Source organism: Lepidochelys kempii, chromosome 7 (assembly GCF_965140265.1).
Source record: "Lepidochelys kempii isolate rLepKem1 chromosome 7, rLepKem1.hap2, whole genome shotgun sequence".
Lineage (NCBI taxonomy): Eukaryota > Metazoa > Chordata > Testudines > Cheloniidae > Lepidochelys > Lepidochelys kempii.
Window position 1 is genome coordinate 53,991,060 of NC_133262.1, and position 21,570 is coordinate 54,012,629.

Sequence of the window (21,570 nt, forward strand, 5' to 3'; positions counted from 1 at the left end):
CTTCATGCATGGTAGGGTGACACGGGTGGGCGTAGAGGCTGAGAGGACATTGAAGAGAGTGTTCTCTTGCTCCGCCATTTCCTGCACCTCCAGCCCTAAATTCTCAGCTACACACCAAAGTAGTACCGATGTTCCTTGAAATCATCTGGTAGGCTAGCTCTTGAAGGTCCTGTGACTGCCTCGTGCAGGGCTGATGAGGAAGATTGGACCACTGGGAGAGGTCCCAGGGTTTCAACTACTGCTGGAGAAGTGGGCACAGGCTCTTCCACTGTGACCTCTGAATGACCCTCTGGCACTGAGCCTGGTGCCATCAGTGCTGCCAACCAGAGTTCCGACGCGGCGAACAAAGAGCACTGCAAAGGGGGGATCGTTATGACTGGTACATCCCACGCGCTCTAATAAGGCCACACTGCGCTGGCCACTGGCCGTGCTGCCACTGCGGTGCCGCAGATGACGGTGTGGGTTCCAGTGCCCAATCCCGCCAGTGGGGCCTGGGCGATGGGCTAAACTTGCCCTCCGTGCAGGAGGAATCACCTTCCTGCGAACAGGGAAGGACCGTCCATGCCTGGGTTTGTTTACTGGTCATGGCTACCGGCGACCAATGATCAGACGAGGGAGACTGGTGTTAGTACCAGGGAGATCGATACTGGTGACAGGGAGACCGGTGCCAAGACGAGGAACGCTCCCGGTGTGCCAACGATCGGGACTGACATTGAGAAGACAACTGATGGGAGGATGACTGGTGCCAGGAATAGTATGGGAAGTATCGACCCCATACAGGTGAGTGACACTGAGGGAAACTGGATGCTAGTCTGAGTGACCAATGGCAAGTCTCAGAGCCTCAAGTCTCGGATCCTCGGTGCGGTGAACAGGAACGTTGCCTCCTCTCCGGTGACCAGCAGTGTTCCCCTGCCCCTTGAAGGGTCTTGGCGGCTGGCTTGCCTTCTTGGGGAGCCTTAGCAGAGTCCTGTGGCACCAGAGTCATCATCGGAGCAGGTGGAGACCTGTGCTTTCTCTGCGCCTGGGAGGATGACAGTGCCGGCAGCGGCATGGGTCCCATACCGCTCCCAGGAGTTGGTGATGGACCTTTGAGGAGACTGGGGGGCTCAAACTGAGGAGGCATGAGGATGTGGCTCTGGAGTAGCCAGGCGGCTAGGCCTGGGTCCCTTGGCCCTTTTTGCCTGGAGCCGGGGAACTGCACTTTTTTGTTTTCCTTTTCGGCACCAGTAATGAGGCTCGGTGCTGGGAGGAAACAGGTGGTGGCGGTGCACTGTGCATGGAGGCCGAGGCGCTCGGTGAGACCTGTCATGACGGCTCAGAATCCAGGCGAAGGGCAGACTGCATCAGGAAGGCCCTGAGACGAATATCCTGCTCCTTTTGGGCTCAAGGCCAAAAGTTCTTACAGATCTGGTACCGACCCTTAACGTGTGACTCCCCCAAGCACTTAAGACAGCTGCTAGGGGTCACTAACAGGCATAGGCCCTGTTGCAATCTGAGCAGGGCTTAAACCCGGGAGACCGGGGCATGCCCCACCTGGGGCAAAGTCCCCACTGGGACCCTAACTAACTACACTTAACAACAACTTAACTAACACTATTCACAAACTATTTACAAAAGGCCCTAAGGTATGAAGTTTGTAGGAGAAAAAAACACTAGCACTTGCTAAGCGAAGGAAGGTGTGCTGACTAACCACCACTGGTGTTAAGACGGAACTGAGAGGGTGTAGGGCCGGAAGCGCCTAATATACCACCGCTTGAGTGCCGCACTCCAAAGAGCGCCATAGCCAGCCCTCTGGATACCACTAAGGCAAAAGTCTCTGACGACAGCACACGTGAATACGTACACACCCAAAATGGAATTGACATGAGTAATCACTCAAAGAGGAACTACGAACTATCTGAGGTAAGAGAGGACCCCGCTGATCGCTCAGACACAAGCTAAACGTGGCAGAAAAGGAACTGGGGAACGGTTGGCTGCGCACTGCTATGTAACTGCTTGGAGCGGCGCGTGCGTGGCCCATCCGGGTACTACTACCACAAATCTCTGATTACAAGCACAGGGCATCAAGACACCTTAAGTGGAGCACCCACAGGGACACTCCTCAAAGAATCTCTCCTTCTCCATAATTCTCTGCATTTGTGCACACAACTGTTTTGTGTACTAGTACCCACTTGTGCATTAGATAGTAAGATCTTTGGAGCAAGGATTTTGTTTTGATTCTCCATTCTCTGCTGCTCTAGCTTTTTGTGGTACTGTGCATTACATTATATGAAATCTATTTTAGAATTTTGGCATTCAGATTTTGACTACATTTTTTACTATAACTCATTATGCCTCTTTTCCTAATCTTTCATATTTTAGTGTTATCCTCCTTCTGATTTTAATGTGCATTCCTACTTGTCTTTGGTTGGTTCCCCTCATGCCCCTTTTCCATCCTTTCCATGAGTAATGTTCTCTCCCTCCTTCCTCAAGTTTTCTCCTTCCTCATTCCCACGATTGCTTCATCCCTTCCAATCCTCTTTAACTTCTAGATTCTCCCCAGCAATTTCCTCCATTTCTCTCTCCTCTCATCCCCCTCAGGTTTCCCCAACAATACCTTGGTCCTCCATCAACACAACCCGAACATTGCCAACACGCATTCTCTCCCCCACTCATCTCCCAACCATGAATTGGAACTCAGCAGCTCCAGCCATTTCTGGGCCCTGGGGAACAGCACCAGAAGGTGTCTGATCTGCAGTACCTTTGTAGGGTTTAGGGGATTTCTCTCCCCTAACTGGATGGTGAACACGACAATAAAGCTGCATGGATCTTTGTTGCATTCTCAGAGTAGGGGAAGGACCTGTGGATGGCAGGGGCTCTTGTTTCCAAACAGAGACTTCCCTACCCAAAGCAGTGCAGAGCTGGGCTTTGGCCTCTATCTACAGGTGCAGATTGAGGCAGGTCCAGGTAAACTATGGGTTGGGTGCTAGGGCTCATGACAAGCACTCAGAATAGGGAATGGTAGCTAGCAAGGGGAATTCTTTCATTCTCTAGTCCGAGACATCATGCTGCATATGCTGTGATTAGCAAGAGGAGGACAGAGGGCGCAGAATATATACACCGGTCAGAGGGAGCAGGCCAGCGCTGGGGCACACGTTTGAGACCAATGCATGAGAACATCCCGCAATGCAAATTCTTAGTTTCCCAGCAGCCTAGTCCAGGCTCTGTTTCAGCAGTATACACAACAGTGCTTCTCATCTTTGCTTCCACAGGAATGGATTTTAACAGAATATCAGACTGGAGAACAAAAATACATTGCACAGTGCATACACATACAGAAACTTCATATGCACTCCTCACCATCACCAAAGCAACTAGTGTGAAAAAGATGGGAGTGTGCTCAAGAGTGTGACAAAGTTTGGAACTGCCACTACATAGTTTCCATACAGCAGTTGAGGGTTATGATTAATTCTGCACCTAACTGTATTTTTCCAGTTACAACCCAACAACATATATCTCTTCCCCACCCCCTCACCTGCATCTTCAGAGAATGAGCTGAGCTGTGTGTAGCCACAATGGTTCCTCTTGTCTTTACTGAAGATGCTGTCTATGTTCAGTGATTCCCTTTTGGGTCTCCAGGTTGGACGGTACTTGCTAGATGAACTGGATTTGGATTCACTGCTGGTACTCTCCATTTCCCAGTCGCGAGAACGCACAGGCAAGTTCCTGGGGCGTCGTATCTTTGACTGACCTGCAACACTCCCTCCACAAGGAGAGCCTTGGTTGGTCTGGGCTGGTCGGTTGTGGATTATATTGCTGACTGTCTCTTTAAACTCTCTAAGTCTGCTGGTGCTGCTGGATGGCTTAGGGGCAGTTCTGGGGGCTTGTTTCTCCTTCAATGTTTCCCCTGCAGTATACAAAGGAGAAGGCAGGAGGAATAAAAATAACTTCATTTTAAATTGGTAGCACTATTCACAGCATCTTTCTGAAGCCATACAAAGGAAAATTAGCAAAGGCAAGATAGACCAAAAACACAGACCGGGAGACACACAGCAAGGGAGGTGCACATACACACAAAGAATCACAAAAACACATAAAGAGAGAGTGATGAAGAAATTAAAACAATGCCTCTTGCCTTCACTATGGTATCCTGATGACTGTATCTCATCCCCTTTTCGCCGAGACCGGCTAGAACTCCTCTTGCGGTCAGTCAGTGAGCTCTTTTTGGAAATATGCCTCTGATTACATTCACTGTCAGTCAAGTGTCCTGAAAGAATAAGAGAACACAGTTTAGATGGCAAGAGTCTTTGGATTGGTTGTTCAACAATCTAAGAATAGTAGGCCCTTCTCACTCTTCCTGAACCGCACAGACATTCCAATGCTAACTGGCAGCTTCTAGTAAGCAAAGTCATTTGCTTTAAATAATTTGTATCTAAAAGTTTATAAAAATAGTCACAAAAGAGCCACAAAGCAACTCCAGGGACTGTGTTAAATGAGATAGCTCATCCACAGAGATGGGAAGCAGTTGGTTGTGCCTTGCCTCATAATGCTCCAGGGACACCATTATCTTGCAATACCAACACTCCAGCAGCTCTCGTACTCAAACACACACAGCTCTTAAACAAACATGGCTAGTTTGATTTTATTCTCCTCACAAATTCTCTTTTGCTCACTACACACAAATCTTTTCTTTGCATCAACTGAGTTAGAAAATATTTGTTCATAATTTAGCACAGATTTTCCCTGTAAGGATTTGCCCTTTGGTAAGAGTGCCTCATCCTCAGACCAATTTACTACCAAACTAATGACCACAATAATTTTTTAAATTAAGTTCAAAATCCCTTGAAGTGAGATTACCAATAATGGTTACAAGTGTGTAAGCATTGAGCTTTGTGGTTCCTACAAGTCTAAGACCCCAAATCTGCAAACACATGCATGTGTGTGACTTTACTCACATGAGCAGTCCCATTCCAAATCAGGACTGCTCCCAAGCAGAGGGGCAGGACAAAGATGGAGTTTGGGAAGGAGATCCAGCCTTTCCACCATCAACTTCAATCTGGCATAGGTGTAGTGAATGAAAATTCCAATTCCCTGACAACTGTTCAATGGCCTTTGTGGGAGGAGCTGATGGTCCCAATCCAATTCCTCTCCAGAGAACCCATGTCGCAGATCTTGCCATTACAATTAGCTTTTTGAATTCATCTTTTAAAATAAATAATATCAAAATTCAAAAAACATATTAAAGCAAAAGGAGAATTTGCTTTTTAGGTAGAGGTGCTACATCAACAAATAAAGATGTGACAGTGTGCATGCAAGGGCAACCCACTCAAACAGAGGCTGAGATTGAAACATCCTGTGTTTCAATTTGTCTGTGAAGCCAAGGAAGAGAGTGATTTTGTAATCGGTACTCTTTAGAAAGAGGCAATATATATGGAAGTGGGGAAAATAAGGAAAGAACAAGAGAGGCATCCGGAGGGAAGATTGGGGGGAGTGTAGGTAAATTAGGTGCCTGAGCAGGAAAGATGTCATGAAGTGGGTTTGGGGGAACTCACTCTTTCACAACATGAGCTTTGGATGACAGCAGGCACATAATGGTATTCTGTCAGTCTGTAAAGACTGAAGATATCTTGTAGCAGTTACCATGGTGATAAAAGAAGGCCATATTGCATTCAGAGTGCACAATTTCTTTAGCTAGCTTTAAAAAAAATTTCTTCCATTCTGATAGCAATGGTAGGTTAGGGCATTTCCAGTGTTGTCACAGCAGCTATTTAAAGAGTACCACTGCTGCTAGAGTTGGGTCTCTTAGACATGGCGAGAATATTTAATATTATCAAGTCCTAAAATGCACAATTAGCACAATTAGTGGATTGGGAGGTTGACAGCTTTAACAATACTCTCCTATATTTCCATTCATACTTTGGACAAGATCACAGTATGGACAGTATGTGCCACAGTCTCAGCAGAGGCGCCAAGTACTAAATGAGCATGGAGCCTGAATTACCTTGTTGCCCTAACCATGGTCCTTCCAGACCAGGGACAAAGTCCACTAGTGAGGCAGCATGGAGAAAGTTTGCAGTATCTGCACGCACGCTGTACCTGGGCTCTGAATTTCAATCTCCAGAGCTGTCAGTCTAGCACCTTTCATTAATTTTGCTGAATTCACTAAATTAACAAAACAGGATTTCTCCTAAGCAAAACAACATTTCTCAACCAACACATGCAAAATCTGCCCCTTGAAGTGTATTTTTACATACTAGATGCCTCACATTCAAGCAATCATATGGATTAATAGGCAGTCATGTCCATGAAAATTATCTTTATAGCCACAAAGGCTGGGAGCATGGGGTTAGAGAAGGGAATGAAACCAAATCACTTGAGACAGATCCCAATGTGATCTTAGGAGTTTGAGTAGAGGAGTTAGAATTCACGCATTATTTAGCTGAATTGGCTGCCAGAAGTGGCAGAGGGCTAGCTCAACCACACAGTGAGCCCCACCCATACCCATCCTGACGTACCCAGGTGTTTGAGGGCACATGACCCCAATTGTCTTCCGTCCCAGGAGGGCGATGTGGGATGGGGTCCACAGAATTCTGGGGTGGAGAAGTGGGGGAAGTGGCCATTAATGAAGAATCCAGCTTTCTCCCAGACTGATTCAATAGCAGTCGCAGTTGACAGGAGCGATGGGATGGCTCCTTTACAGCCCCAGGAGTCAGCATTTGATGGCTGAGCTGTTGCGTGAGGCTGGGAGATTAACTTTTTGGGGGGAAGACTTGAGTAGGGAGGGAGGGAGGACGGAGAAGACAAAGGGGGATGACCAAGTAGGGATTAGCTAATAGTCAGGGACTGAATATAGCTGAAGACTAGATCAGGAGAGAGGAGGCAGGTTTGAATTAGGCAGTAAGTGAGGGGTAAGAGCTGGAGGAAAAATATGGGATAAAGTTAGCATGAGAAGAAATAAAAGGAGAAAGTCACAACACAAATCATGAAATCAATATAAACGTTGAATTTTATCTGTTTGTGTATTTTCATTCCCTCTCCCACCCCTCACCTCTTCTGTCTACTTCGACTGTAACTGTTGCAGGGCAGGAGCCTCTCTAATTACGTCTGTGTCATTTTGGGATATAAATAATATCCCAGCATCTTAGGTTAACTAGGCTTTTTGTTGCTCTGAAGATCAATATAAGTTCTGGTTTTTCATCATCATCAAATTTTGCCCTACATTTCCCCTTCTATCTGTTTCTCTCTCATCTAGGACTACTGTGGCAGCCTTAGCTGCCAAACATTTAACCTGGAAATGCAAAATATATCAAACATCCAGAGCCAAAGGCTTGGAGTGCCAGTTACTGAATGCATAGAAAGGAATCAAAGAGCACCGAAGAACCCCTGTTTGAAATCTACTCTTTCACAAAGTCCAGTTCTTCATTGTGAGAAATACCTTCCCCCAGTCTGGTCTAAACTGTAAGTAAAGATTTGAACCACAGATGGATACATGTATGCTGTTACAAACAGGAGGGCAAGAACTTGCTGAGTGAAATAGCACCAAAATGTGCTGCTTGGAGAAATTTTGGTGCAATAAGGAACCGTTCATTTAACAGGTATGCCCTCTTTGTGAAACCTATTGGGTTTGGTGCACACAAAATTAGTTCCATTTACAGATATACTATTAACAGGTCAACCTTTGGCTATATGGAAAGTTCCGCTCTTTTAACTAGTGTAGTCCTTTATTAGAAATTAATGTCAAAGCTCTGTGCTGCATTCAGGAACAGACTGGCCAGGTCACAGGCTGGATGCTTTGTGACAAGCACAGGCCACAGCTGACAGGGTAGCTCTACACCTTGAGACCTCCACCCTATCTATTAGATTCTCCCACCAGACCCCTCACCCAACTTCCTCCGTAGAACAGATTCTCCTCCAGCTCCAGATCCCCACCAACTTGCCTTCACAGTACAGGCAGACAGCTATCCTCTGACCTCTGTCCTCCCACAGTGCAGATGGATACTCATCCTCACTGCTGTCCGCTTTAAGCAGAAACTCCCTGATGACCACATACAGGTCCCGGTAGTGTGGACTCCCTTCCCATATAGCCTCAGCTACTTGAATGCAGGGACTTGCACATGCCACCACTGACAACGTTTTGAAATAGTGCTTTGTACAGCTGCATCATGCTATAGATTGAGGGCCATAATTCACCAGATGCCAGCACTTCAAAGAGCACCCCATGCCAATATGCCCTGGGCTGTATTTAAACAGATATTGTTTAACTGAGCTCTACTGTAATCTCCAGATTCACAATGGCTACATGAGCACAAAGGTGTCTGCTACCTGTGTCCCTGCTGGTTTGCGAAGCTGTGTCATTCTCCACATTGTAGATGACTGTCCCCTGCGAGTCAGAAGAGAAGTGACTGACCACAGACTCATGGTGTAAGTGTTTATAGGGATAGCTGTCTGTAGAGGAGTCTGTCCTGGTGTCACTCGAGATGGAAGGCTCCCTCCCTAATGAAGGAAGTAATGGCAAATGTCAGCCTCTATTTGGGATATACAGATCAGGAGAGATTATGACAGAAAACAGAAACAGAATGGAGGAAACTAAACAGAAGCAAAGAAACAGGTTTAGGAACAAAGAGATATGCAGAATCACCTACACAATATTCACAGATTCAAAGATGGTGGAATTGACTGGGTGAAGACTCATGTCATCTAGTCTAACCCCTTTTCATCTACGGGAGAGGTAAAAAATATACTTTCCAAATATACTTTTACATAAATATGACTATGATGAAAACTTTACCAATCTCCACATGAACTGTCAACAAATTAGTTAATTTCAAGATGATTTTGTTCTTTATTAACCAAAAAGCCTATTAGCATAATTGAACTGTGGAACTAATTGCCACAGGACTGCACTGAGGCCAAAACTAAGTAAGATTCTAAGAGAATTGAAGATTTATATGGATAACAAGAATATCCAGAATTATAATAGTTAATGCTAAGAACTTTCTAAAAGAGATATTAAATTTCATGCTTCAGGGTTTAAACCAATCTAACTATTAGGGAATAGGACACATCTGCCTAATGCAAGGTATCTTGGACCTTTCCTCTTAAGCACTGGGTGCTGGCTGCTGTTGGAGACAGGTTCCTGCACTAGATGGACCACAAGTTTGATCGAGTATGGCCTTTCTCGTGTCCCTTAGCCCTTTAAAATATATAGACAGATTACTCTTTCTGTCCTTTTTTCTCAGCCTGCAGGAAAAATACTTTGGATAGTTTACAGGGTGTTGTGTATGTACAACATACCCACCCACACAAGCATGCGCACATTAAAATTAAAGAAAAGAAAAACTGATCACATGAGCTCTCTATTTAGTTTTGTAAACAAGTAGTTCCATGGCCATTTTGATTTCTTCTGGGAGCAAATCCAATAGTCTATGTAAAATTTCTGTGAAAGTTATCTTCTGGACCCTCAAGCCTCCCCCTACTGGTTAAAAGTGTCATTATTCCTCTGCAATGTGGTGGGAGATCATGGTCATGAAAGGAAAGGAAATCTTGGTTAGCTAGAGACCAATCCCATGGAATGCTTTGAGTATCAGGGCATGGAACTTGAAAAGGACTCTGTATTAAACAGAGAGCAAAGTATCACAGGGAGGTATTCATAATGAGCTTTCTGACTATGCACAGAGAGATTTGTAACATTTTGTACCACCTCAAGCTTTCTCCAAAGAGCCTGGCTTCAATCCTAGATATGATGAAATACAATGGTTAGCCTGAAGGATAGGGTGCAATCTTATGGCCAGTCACAGATGGGCAGATTGATTTAATCAGAGGGAAGAAAAAACCCATTTTTAACTGATGTTGTAGAGGAGACAAGTTCTTTGAAGCATTCCTCTCTTTCTCCTAGCACCATATCAGTTTGTCTGGGTTCAGCTTTAGCCAGTGCGCTTTGTGCTTATTTCAGCTAGGCATTGATAAAGCTGGGAGATATACTGTTGATATTTGACATAAAGGAGTTGCAGAGCTCGATGTCGTCCAAATTCTGCTGGCACCTCAACCCGTATTGTCTCACCAGCCCTCTCAACAGCTTCATATAGATATTGAATAATGTGAGGGAGAGGACCAAGCCTTGTGGGACTCAGCAGCGAGGATTTTGGAAATGGAAGAACAGGTTGCTCGTAATGACCTTCTGCGTTTAGTTTGAAAGAAAACACCTGAACCATTTTAGGATGTTTCTATTCAGCTCTGAAGCTTCTTGGAAGCAGGTCAGGATACAATAAGATCAGATGCTGAAGAGAGATCCAACACAATGAGTATGGATGTACTTCCCTTGGAGGTCAACCAGAACAACAAGAACAGTCTTCGTAGCATGTCTCGGCCTGAAACTTGCCAGAGATACTAGCACCTAACAGGTGGCATTGGAGACTCTTTTTTGCAAGGTGCTCAATTAGCTTGCTTAGAAATTGGAGACAAGACACTGAGGGCTCGTCCACACTGGTACTTTACAGCACTGCAACTTTCTCGCTCAGGGGTGTGAAAAAGCACACCCCCGAGCGCTGCAAGTTTCAGCGCTGTAAAGTGCTAGTGTAGACAGTGCACCAGTGCTGGTACCTATTCCCCCTGTAGAGGTGGTTTTTATATAGCACTGGGAGAGAGCTCTCTCCCACCGCTGATGCCGCGACTACACAGCCACATTAAAGCACTGCTGCTTTACTAACTTTGCTAGTGAAAACATGCCCTAAGTGGTTGTGTACAAAATCTGTTGTTGAGTGATGCTTTCATTACTACTGATTAGAATGTTGCTCGTTTTAGGGTGCGTGGTAGATTCCCCTCATTATATGATGTAATGACAATCTGTTAGTAGAGGCCCCAGATGCTCTCTACGTCTTCAGCAGGATGCACATGGACAGTTACACTGCAACAGGCTACTGCAGGGTAGATTCACACCCAGCTTGCCATGGTCTACTTGTTGTGTAGACAGGCCCTAATCATGTGAATGGGTTGAATTCCTGGGAGGAAGGTGACGTTTTTCTGGTACTGCTCTCAGACTGCTGTTCTTGGCAACCTATGAAGCCCTCCCAAATGCAAGTTAGCTTCTCTGTAAATATCCAAGAATAGAATCAGCCTTCCTTGCAATACTACCACAGTGTAAGCTCATGTACAGTTTATATCCACCACTGCAATCTCTCTTCTTGATTGCTTTTAAAATGTGCCTCTCAAAATGTCTATACTCCCTCTTCTTTACAGGAAGCCTCATCTCACTTCAGTCTGTTCAGTGTCCTAATTTATCCACATACTTAACAAATTAGCCTTCTCTTTGTGATCATTATTTCAAACATTGAGCAGACTCAGAACTCATCTCTGAAGGCATCTTACTTGACCACATCCTTCCAATCCAATGGAACACCACTGACAGTGCTGTGTTTTCTCTCCCTAATCCATTAGTGTATCATATCATTACCATATTGCTGGATAATAAAGGATATTTAAGAGACAGTATTGTGTTGGATGCCTCATTTAAACCCCAAGAGATTCATGTTGGCAGTCACTCTCTTTATGCATTCTGTATGTTGTGTCAAAAGCATTGATCACCTTCTCTTATGTTTTGTGCATCTCTGCTCCTGTTTCTTTCCTGTTAAAAACTAAAGATAATTTTATGAATTCAATCACTAGATAAATCTGATACTGTGTCCATATTCTTGTGTCAGTATTTTCTCCTAGATATACTTAGAAAAGACAAATTTCCAGACATATTTAAAATGATAGAAACCTTGAATGTTTTATGATTAGGTAGGTTTTTTGTAATCATTTGGATAGAGGACTGTCTTTATACATTTAAAAAGTAAAATTACAGGCTCATCCTCTAGTTTGGCAATAGCATACTGTCTCTTGAAATTCTGGCTGTCACAATCTGGGAATGCTCCAAAGACAGTGAATTCTGCCCTGGATGGAGTAAAAGAGGATGGCTCATTGCATTATTTAACGGAAACCTTCCCCAGCTGACATTTGGTCTTAAAGAGAAGCCCTGAAAGCAAGTCCTTCAGGCAGGAGAATGTACTTGTAATTTATGAAGCTGTAGTTTGAAAGGGAAGGTTTAAGAGTTAAAATACTGAGGATCCTTCTCAGGACTCCAGGTCAACTTTGATCAGTGACAGAGACCTGGCTAGCAAAACAGCACCCAAAATGAAGAAAAATTTTTCTAACAGTTCAGCTGCAATGGAGATGGGCATAAAGCATGTACAGTTCAGATTGTTTACCTGAGTCCTCGCTATCATAGCAAGTCCTGCTATACTGCTGTAAATCCACCTGAGAGGGCAAGTCTTGAATCGACACTGGAGTTCCTCTCGGATCTGCATAAAGCAGCAGCAAAGGCTGATAATGACCCTTGATGCACTTGGTCACAACATCTTTCCATTTTGGACCAATCTGAGTTAAAAAAACAACAAGAACAAGAACACGCCTTAGCTTTTCTTTTTACTTCTCTCAGGCAAACCAGGAGACTGGTTCTTAACCTCTTCATATGCTGCACTGTGCAATCAAGTAACACTCCCTGCACACCTTCCCGCCCTCCCCAAAGATTCTTGATGCCCAAAGTGACAAGGGACAAGTGATAAGTGATCACAATAAAGCTGCACTAATTCTACCCAGAGTCCCACTCTACATTCACATGCTGAAGCATTTCATGCTTGTTACAAACTCTGAAATGTTACTGAAAGTAAAGATGTTAATTAAAATTGACATTTCCGTGCCTTCTTCTGACAGCCACCATACTGCTGTCATAATTTGTGATACCAGTTGGACGGGAGCCCAGTGTCAGCAGAGACCAGAAACAGTTTATGCCTTGTTTTGATAATCAAGATATTTACTGTTTTATAGTCAAACAAAATTAATGTTTGCTAGAATATAGGCTTAAACGAATATTCTTTCCCATTCAGAGTTTAGTCATGCTAAGAAAAACTTTTTAACCACATGAAATTTCCCAACACTTCACTGACCAAAATCAGGGCACATTTTTAATGTTATAGCTTTGGTACCAATGATTATCAATTAATCTATCATAATTTACAAGATGCATTAAATAAAAAAAATAAAACACGCAAACCACAGATTTCCAGCACTGGGATTAATTAAGATCACAGCTAACATTCGGTGGAGACTCATCCAGCATGCAAGAGGTTAAACACTTTGCTGTATAATCATTTCTTCTTCTGAAAGGTCAGCATGACTGTATTTTCTGTTTTGGTGAGCTGAACTTTAATTCTTGCAGCCAGTATTCATTTGAAAACACTTCTCTGTGTTTTAGTACAGGTTTCCAGAGATGCACAGAACACCTACTCCAACAGGTCTGCTCCTTACACAGATATTCTGTTGCAGCACCGTATTATCCTTAGCAAGGTTTTACTGCAGAGGAACATGACCAAGAACAAGTGGAAGGCTTATAGCTCTCCCTTAGAGACTGTGCTTGGTGAGATTATGGAAGAAAGCTCTCCTTTGTTACTTTTGTGCCTTTGTGACAAGGGGAAATAGAAGGGGAGGGGCATGAGATGAAGCCCAACAAAATAATGAGATGTAGTAATCATGTGCCAAGATCCCAGTGCTGATGGCTTTGGTGCCAAGCATTTCATCCTAGGTGCAGAAAGAAAAAAGGCACTGGTAAGAGAGGGAAGAATGCGCCGCAGGAAACAACTACTAGAGGGGAGTGGCATCCAGATATTTCAACTGTGAACCTTAGGAGAAGGGACTCAATGGCAACACCATTTGTCTGGCGGGCGGTGAGAAATACATCCAACGGCATAAGTGAATTGTAGGATTCCAACCAACAGCATAAAGGCAAGACTGGCAGGCAATTAAACAGAACCAAAGAGAAGGCCTCTGGGCCTTCTGGTACCACTGAACAGTTGTCAGTTTACCTGGTACTGGTTGCCATGCAGGTCTCTGCTGTACAGAAGTCCACAGCTGTTTCAACATTTGCCATCAGCAATGCAGGCACCAAGAAATCAAAGAAAGGTCAATGGGAATTAAAAAAAACAGTCTGAGGTGACACCATGAAGATCAGAAATAATGTAGATAAGGGGACCCTCCCATCATATAACTAGAAGGCATCTTTGAACGGAGAAGAAATAGGATCCTGAACACTCATTTTTCTCTTCTTCCCTTTCCCCTTCCAGGTCCCTCAGACTCTTCACCCTCTCTCCTCTCTTAGGCCTTATTTTTATTTCTTTACGATTCTCCCATTTTAAGTGGGTTATCCTCTGTTGCAAAATCATGTCTTCTGGAGAAAGCATCTCCTCCATCGGACTTACAGAAAGCATTAGTTCATTCAGAGAAATCTTTAGGAATTAAGTAGGACCTCAGGTGTGAGAACACACACACACAGTTTCTGGAAATCTTTGGAAAGCAGTATGGATCTACACCCTCACCAATACTCCAACAGTTCTTACCATTTATAAAAATAATCTCCTATTTCCTTACCTCTTTGACATGGGCATCATCAAAGTACATCCACTTGCGGATCTTCGTTTGGAAGAAGAAGGTGGAGTAATGTTTTCCGTAGTAACAGATCATTCCCACCAAATACAGCTCTGACTGTTTTGCTCTGTCATCAGTTACTCTGAAAAAGAGCTTCAAGGGGTGAGGAAAAGGAGAGAAGAAAAAATTATATAATAAAATTCTGTGCATTAAAATACTGTGTTTCGTTTGAAGAGCTAAAAATGCTCTACAGAGCTGCATTAAGCGTTATATGCCATTTTTTCAGATGGAGAAACTAAGGCACAGAATGGTTAAGTGATTGGTCCATGGTCATACAAGTCATTGGCAGAGGTGGAAACGAATCCAGGTTTCCTGACAGCCCACAACTGCCTTGTAAAGAAGGCATTTATATCAATGATGTAATTCCCTGCTAGACTTTAAAGTGTATTTCTGTTCTGAAAATTAATAAAAATGGCACTCTCTTTCTCAACAAGAAGCCTACTCCCTGTATGTTTTCTGTTACATCTTGTGGCTTTACTGAGTGATTTTTAAAAAGCTACTCTTTACCTCTCTCTCTGCACTCCACAGCTAACACTGTTCTGGTATGGAAGAAGGAGCTGAAGTTTGTTCTGGCTCTAGCAAGGACAAACTGAAGTCAGTGGCCTTGCAGAGGTGTAACTGAGGGCAGTAGTAGGCCTCCAGAGTCTATCAGTGGTGGAGGTGTTGGCTTGCAGATCCCAAGCTGATTTGTGTTGACTTTTAAAATTGACCAGATTTCATTTAGAAATCACTGACACACAAAAAAGCTCTTTTGGAGTCACTTTTCTATGCATTACTACTTTACATTTTAAGGGTCAAATTCTGTTCTCAAGTGATGCATCTGCAACTTAGTGCAGTTTCATGCCAAACAGTTCAATTAGTTTCTCAGTGTTGAGTAACTAGTGATAATTCCTATTATGTGGCACACCAACAGTTTAGACCCCAAATTTAAGTTATTTTAAAAGTACTAAAGTCTCAGAGGAGCTGACCTCCAGAGTCTAATTACAATATAATATAACCATATTCAGTCACTGAGAAAGTTAAAATACTACATGAGCCAGTATCTCCCAGTCTCTTGTGTTATCTCTAAAATAAGATAGCTGTGACCAAATCCTTGGATGGGGTTACTTAGGAACAAGTTTTTAAAAAAACATAACACACTTTGGCTCCATTACAAACACAGACAGGAATAACTATTGTTCAAATGGAAAAAAAACACAAATATTGGTAGGGAAATAGACAGCTATTTTCAAAAGAAATTGGCGCAAACAAAAATCCCCCTGAAAATGGGAAACATTTGGATTCAGATCTAAAATTGGCACTTTGGGGCCACTTCCAATTTTCAAGCACCTAAAGTGACATTAAGAATATAAAATTATTAGAATTAACATTTTAAAATATGCAATTGATTAATAACTAAGAATATACAATTAAAAATTCTGTACAAGTGTGCTTGTCCGTGTTCTTTTAAATCTGTTTCCAACAGTTGCAACTACTCACTAGGGCCAGGGAAGTAAAATGATTAGGTAAATGAGACACCACCAATCAGAGTAGTGGGACCATTTCCTTCCTCTTCTCTATTCCCCTCAGTACCGTAGCAGATCTTGTTCAAAGAGCAGAGCACTCACAAAGGGGAGTTACCTAAACTATGGGAGTAAGGAAGAGCAAGGAGGCAAATAGTTGATCCGATGCCAACAGTTTTTCACAGGCTTGGTGGAGCATTCACAGAGGGCCCGATCCTTGGGTTGAGCCAAGCTCCTCTCAATGCAGGATTGGGATGGTCAGAGGCAAAGGTGGCTGCATGCCATGTTTATGCTCCCATGATCAGAGGTGAACCTGCATCCTGAATGCATACAAGTGAACAGCACAGACATATTTTGGGAAAAGGGGATTTTGAGAGATTGTCAAATGTGCAGTAGACTCACATCTCCAAGTTTGAGGCAGGTGCCCAGGCTGTGAATGACATCCTCAGCTAGATCTGAGTGGTCTGAATCCCACACCAGCCCAATGGTGATGATCTGGGGAGAGTTCATGAGCACACGACGTATACGGATCTTTTCCCCACAGTTACTCTGAAACAAAACAAAAATCCGCACAGACATTTTTTATAACTATAAAACTGAATGGAATAAACAACTTTGCAGTTTACTGTATTACCACTGCAGGGTCTTGCCTCTTGCTTCAATATAGAAGGTGACTGGAGTGCAGCAGATTCTACATGCTCAACATATGAAGATGGGGGAGAGAAGAGCAAAACTATGTGAGGACTCATGCCAAATTCTGCCTGGTATTCACATGTGAATACAGTCAATTCTTCCTCAGATGAAGGATAATGCTTAGAAGATATAATTGCCCCAAGGGAGGCATGTAAAATAGGGAGAATGGGTGAAAATGGAGGGTGCTCAAGACTCCAGTGGAAATTGAAAGGATGGCTCACTTTTTTTCCCCACGCATTATTGGTATCATTCTCTATTTTCTTTTCATTTGCACCTGTGGTTAAAAAGTATGTTTCGCACTATTGAATCGTGACAAAGATTTTAGCAGAAATACCATCTACCTGACTGCACTCCATGCTCTCAGTTTATACAAATCCAGATCAAATAAAGCTATGGAATTGGTGTATAGCCAAACACATTCTCTCAGCACACCATGGCTGATGGATTAATTAAGGTTAGACACATATCAGAAAATATTCAGCAAGTACTTGGAATCATCCATAATGCCAGGTAAAAAAGGATTCATTTACTTTCTTATCACTTGATGCAGAGAAAGCCTTTTATGGAACAGAGGGGAACTTTCTGTTTCAAGTCCTGTCCAATATTGACATTGGCCCTCAGTTGCTTAAATGGATAACTGTTCTTAACCTGAGCCCAAAAGGAGCTGGGAGAATTAATGTGGTTAAATTTACCATGTTTGAATTACATAGGGGGACTACGCAGGGATCTCCATTGTTATTTTTATTTTTTGCAGAGATCATGAAACCTTTTGCCCAGGAGATACAGGAACAATGAACCTACCTATCACAGGAACAAAACTTGCAGGAACACATCAGAAAATATCTTCATATGCAGATACAAAAATTTTGTATAAACAAAATTACTGTATTTCCCTAAAATTAGTTTCTATATAAATGTATGATTTGGGAAAGCATCTGGATTTAAAGTAAATTATGCCAAATCTGAAAAGCTAGCTACAAATTTGCCAGATTCTAAAAAGTCAATCCTCTATAAAGCATTTGGATATGAATGGGCAACAAATTCTATAAATACCTGGGAATTCAAATCTCAAACAACCCAGAAGAGCTCTACAGTTTAAATGTTAAACTATTACTTTAGCATGTGAAAAAAGATCTGGGATGCTGACAGATGTACGCAATTTCTTGGTTAGGAAGAACTGCCACAGTCAAAATTAATATTTTGCCAAAAAGAAAAGGAGTACTTGTGGCACCTTAGAGACTAACCAATTTATTTGAGCATAAGCTTTTGTGAGCTACAGCTCACTTCATCGGATGCATACTGTGGAAAATGCGAATACAGATTAACACGGCTGTTACTCTGAAACCTGTTATTTTGCCAAAGATATCTTTCTGGTTTCAAAATCTTTCTGTGATCATCCATAACACCCTAGGAGGAAAACAGACGATGTTATCAGAATGTACATGGAGTAAATAAAGAGCAAGTGTGAGTGCAGATACTTGGTACGGTCCTATTAATCAGCAGTTCTCAAACTTTTTTTTCTGTGGACCACTTGAAAATTGCTGAGGGTCTTAGAGGACTACTTAACGATCTTTCCAAATGTTGTTTGTACCATTAGCTAACTATTGTAAAGCGTTTTGGATAAAAGTGCGATATAAAAAAACCTTAATAATTAACTTTTTTTGTTCTACAAATAAAAGCATACAACTCATATTTTCATATCAGTAGTTTTACCTTTCTAATGTGATGGATGTGCCCATTCTCCCCCGTTGCGGCAGCCCCCAAACTGGGGCTGGGAAGGAGAGGGGTCTCTCCCTCTCTCCCACATCGCAGCAGCCCCCGAGCTGGGGCTGGGAAGGAGGGCCATCTCTCTCTGGCAGCTGCAGCCCTGGAGCTGGGCAAAGTCACCTCTTTCTCTGGCCACCGCAGCCCTGTACGTCCCAAATTCCCCCCATCTCACCCCACTACGCCCTCCCACCTACACCCTATTCTTGCCAAGGCCACCAGATCACCTTACATGTGCGTCTTCTCCACGGTCCAGGCACCTAATTAGTGGAGCCAATTTGTTGTGTCTGCCCTGGTTTCTGTCCCAGTTTCAGGAGGGATCCTTGGTCTAAGCGTAGCTGGGTCCAGTGCCATACCAGTGGCCCTTCTGGAACCTGTGGGGTCCCTCCCCAGTCAATTACAGCTCTGCAGCCATGTCAGCTGGCTCCATCTTCTGAGCGTTGGAAGCATCATTGCCACAAGCATTGTAGCATTTGTACTGAGCCCGGCACTGAGCAGGATCCCTCTTGTGTCCTTCATTTGCTCATGTGCGGCCGCACAGGCGTACACATTAGAGGGAACTATACAAGGACCACCTGAATGGAGCTCACAGACCACTGGCGGTCCATGGACCACAGTTGCAGAACCACTGGACTAGATGTTCCAAATATTCAAGGCAGCAGTGGACTGGGGGGCACTCTAACCTAAACAAACACTGGTGCGACCTAAGAACTCTTAGTGCCAACTTAGCGGGGCTCCAGACATCTTCTGGTTCTGGTATGTATATTCTGGTTCACCAAAGACCATAATGTGAGATTTCAAATGAAAGCCAGTGACACACTGATCATCAATATCACTGTGAAATGTATGTACCTGTACCATGCAAGGAGTTATATATCTGTACCAGAAAATTATGTTCTTAAGCACGTAAAGTTAAAAGCAAGTCACAAAGGATCTTGATAGGCTCTAAGATAACCTCATTCATTGGCAGCACTAGTCTAACTGAGGCCTCAGATGTTATAATGTCCACCAGCGAGAGGGATTTTTCCCGGACCTCCTCTGGGTGGATATCAAGTGCCATAGTCAGCTTCCTCAACAGCTGCTGCTGAGTCTTAAAATCATCGAGAGATGGAGAAATAGGCTCCGACACAACTGTGTCAGCTTCTGGTCCTCTTGTAGCTGCTTGCAAGAGGGATCCTGCTCAGTGCCGGGCTCAGTACAAATGCTACAATGCTTGTGGCAATGATGCTTCCAACGCTCAGAAGATGGAGCCAGCTGACATGGCTGCAGAGCTGTAATTGACTGGGGAGGGACCCCACAGGTTCCAGAAGGGCCACTGGTATGGCACTGGACCCAGCTACGCTTAGACCAAGGATCCCTCCTGAAACTGGGACAGAAACCAGGGCAGACAGGTGGCATATCCCTCCTGAAGGGACCAGCTGTATTGGGACAGATAGGAACCTACTTCAAAGCCTGATGATGACAAAGCTTCTCCTGAGACCAAGGCAGTGCCATACTAGTCGATATCAGAGAAGGCAGCTCAGATTCTAATGGAACCAGGGATATCTTCTGTGGCTTTCCTCTAGACAGTGCTGGCCTCACTGGTGCCCTGATGGCTGCATCCAGTGGAGCTGAAGGCATAGGAGGCAGTATCCTGGGCACTGGTGCTGGGCAAGCCTCTTGAACAACTGGTGACATCGGCACCAAGAGGTTCCAACAGCTCTCTCACAGCTTCAAAGGCCTCAGAAGTAGACAGTACCAGGAAGATAGTATGCGGTACCAAGACATGAGGAGATGCCAGTGAAGGAGCTTTGGGAGTCAGTCTTTAAAGGCCCCACTGGGCTCTGGAGTCAACAAACTCCCATTTAGAGATATGCACGGGGGAGTGCTTCCTCTTTGAACGCCCTCTCGACTCCTTAGCAGAGTTCATCTTCTTTGATTCCCTCAACAACCCCAGTACTGAGTCCAATTTCTGATGCCTCTTCTTCGGTACAAGACACGCCGATCTGCCTCTCGATTCCAGAAGAGCTGGAGGTGCGTTGACAGACTCTGAGGTGTTCAGTACCCAGATCAATGAAGAGGGCTCAGGTGGAGGCCATAGCGCCAATTCCATGAGCAGATATTTCAATTTGGCTGCCCTGCCTTTTTTCAAACAGGGCTTAAAGCCCTTACAAATACCATATTTATTGCTCACATGAGCCTCCCCAAAGCACTTAAGGCAGCTAGGGTGAGGGTCACTATTTGGCATAGCCTTGCTGCAAGAGTGGCAGAGCTTGCAACCCGGAAAGCACAGCATACCTCTGGTATTGAGGCTGGTACCCAAACTGGGTGCTGGAATCCACCAAAACAACAAAAACAAAAGAAACCCTTTAATATTTGCCAACTAACTGTACTGACTATACATGATATTATATACAGTTACTAAGAAAGACTTCAACTAGCAAGGATAGGGAGATCCAACAGCCATCACAGGTGGTAGGAAGGAACAAAGGGGAGTATGGGGCAGCTCACACCTTTAAGCCTGCACGATGTATGTGAGACAGCAGAGGATGCTGAAGCAGCCCTGATGGGTACTGCTAAGGGTAAAAAGAAAAGGAGTACTTGTGGCACCTTAGAGACTAACCAATTTATTTGAGCATAAGCTTTCGTGAGCTACAGCTCACTTCATCGGATGCATACTGTGGAAAGTATAGAAGATCTTTTTATACACACAAAGCATGAAAAAATGGGTGTTTACCACTACAAAAGATTCTCTCTCCCCCCACCCCACTCTCCTGCTGGTAATAGCTTATCTAAAGTGATCACTCTCCTTACAATGTGTATGATAATCAAGTTGGGCCATTTCCAGCACAAATCCAGGGTTTAACAAGAACGTCGGGGTGGGGGGGGGGGGTTGGAAAAAACAAGGGGAAATAGGTTACACGGCTGTTACTCTGAAACCTGCTAAGGGTAAAAGCTTTCCAATTGTGAAGTGGAGTTCACAGACACCTGCAGTAGAATGGACAAATGCAATCACTCAACAAGAAAATTTATTTAAGATACTGTTCCAATAATTCCTCACACCAGACAGTTTAAAAAACAGAGAGAGATTGAATAGGGACAAATATTGGAGAAATTGTGAAAGAGGAGATTTTAT

General features: G+C 43.8%; 1 protein-coding gene across 23 annotated transcripts in view; it reads right to left on the minus strand.

Moving 5' to 3' along the window:
* Positions 1-21,570, minus strand: part of USP54 (ubiquitin specific peptidase 54) — a 278,081-nt gene that overhangs the window by 66,378 nt on the left and 190,133 nt on the right. For 21 of the 23 annotated variants that reach the window (XM_073352837.1, XM_073352836.1, XM_073352834.1 and 18 more), the window contains 6 exons: positions 16,401-16,547; positions 14,440-14,589; positions 12,225-12,393; positions 8,302-8,472; positions 4,115-4,246; positions 3,515-3,886 (listed from right to left, as the gene is read on the minus strand). In XM_073352837.1, coding sequence (XP_073208938.1) covers positions 3,515-3,886; positions 4,115-4,246; positions 8,302-8,472; positions 12,225-12,393; positions 14,440-14,589; positions 16,401-16,547 — 1,141 coding nt within the window. The remainder of the gene's footprint in view (positions 1-3,514; positions 3,887-4,114; positions 4,247-8,301; positions 8,473-12,224; positions 12,394-14,439; positions 14,590-16,400; positions 16,548-21,570) is intronic. The other 2 variants (XM_073352844.1, XM_073352858.1) reach the window with 1 other exon arrangement.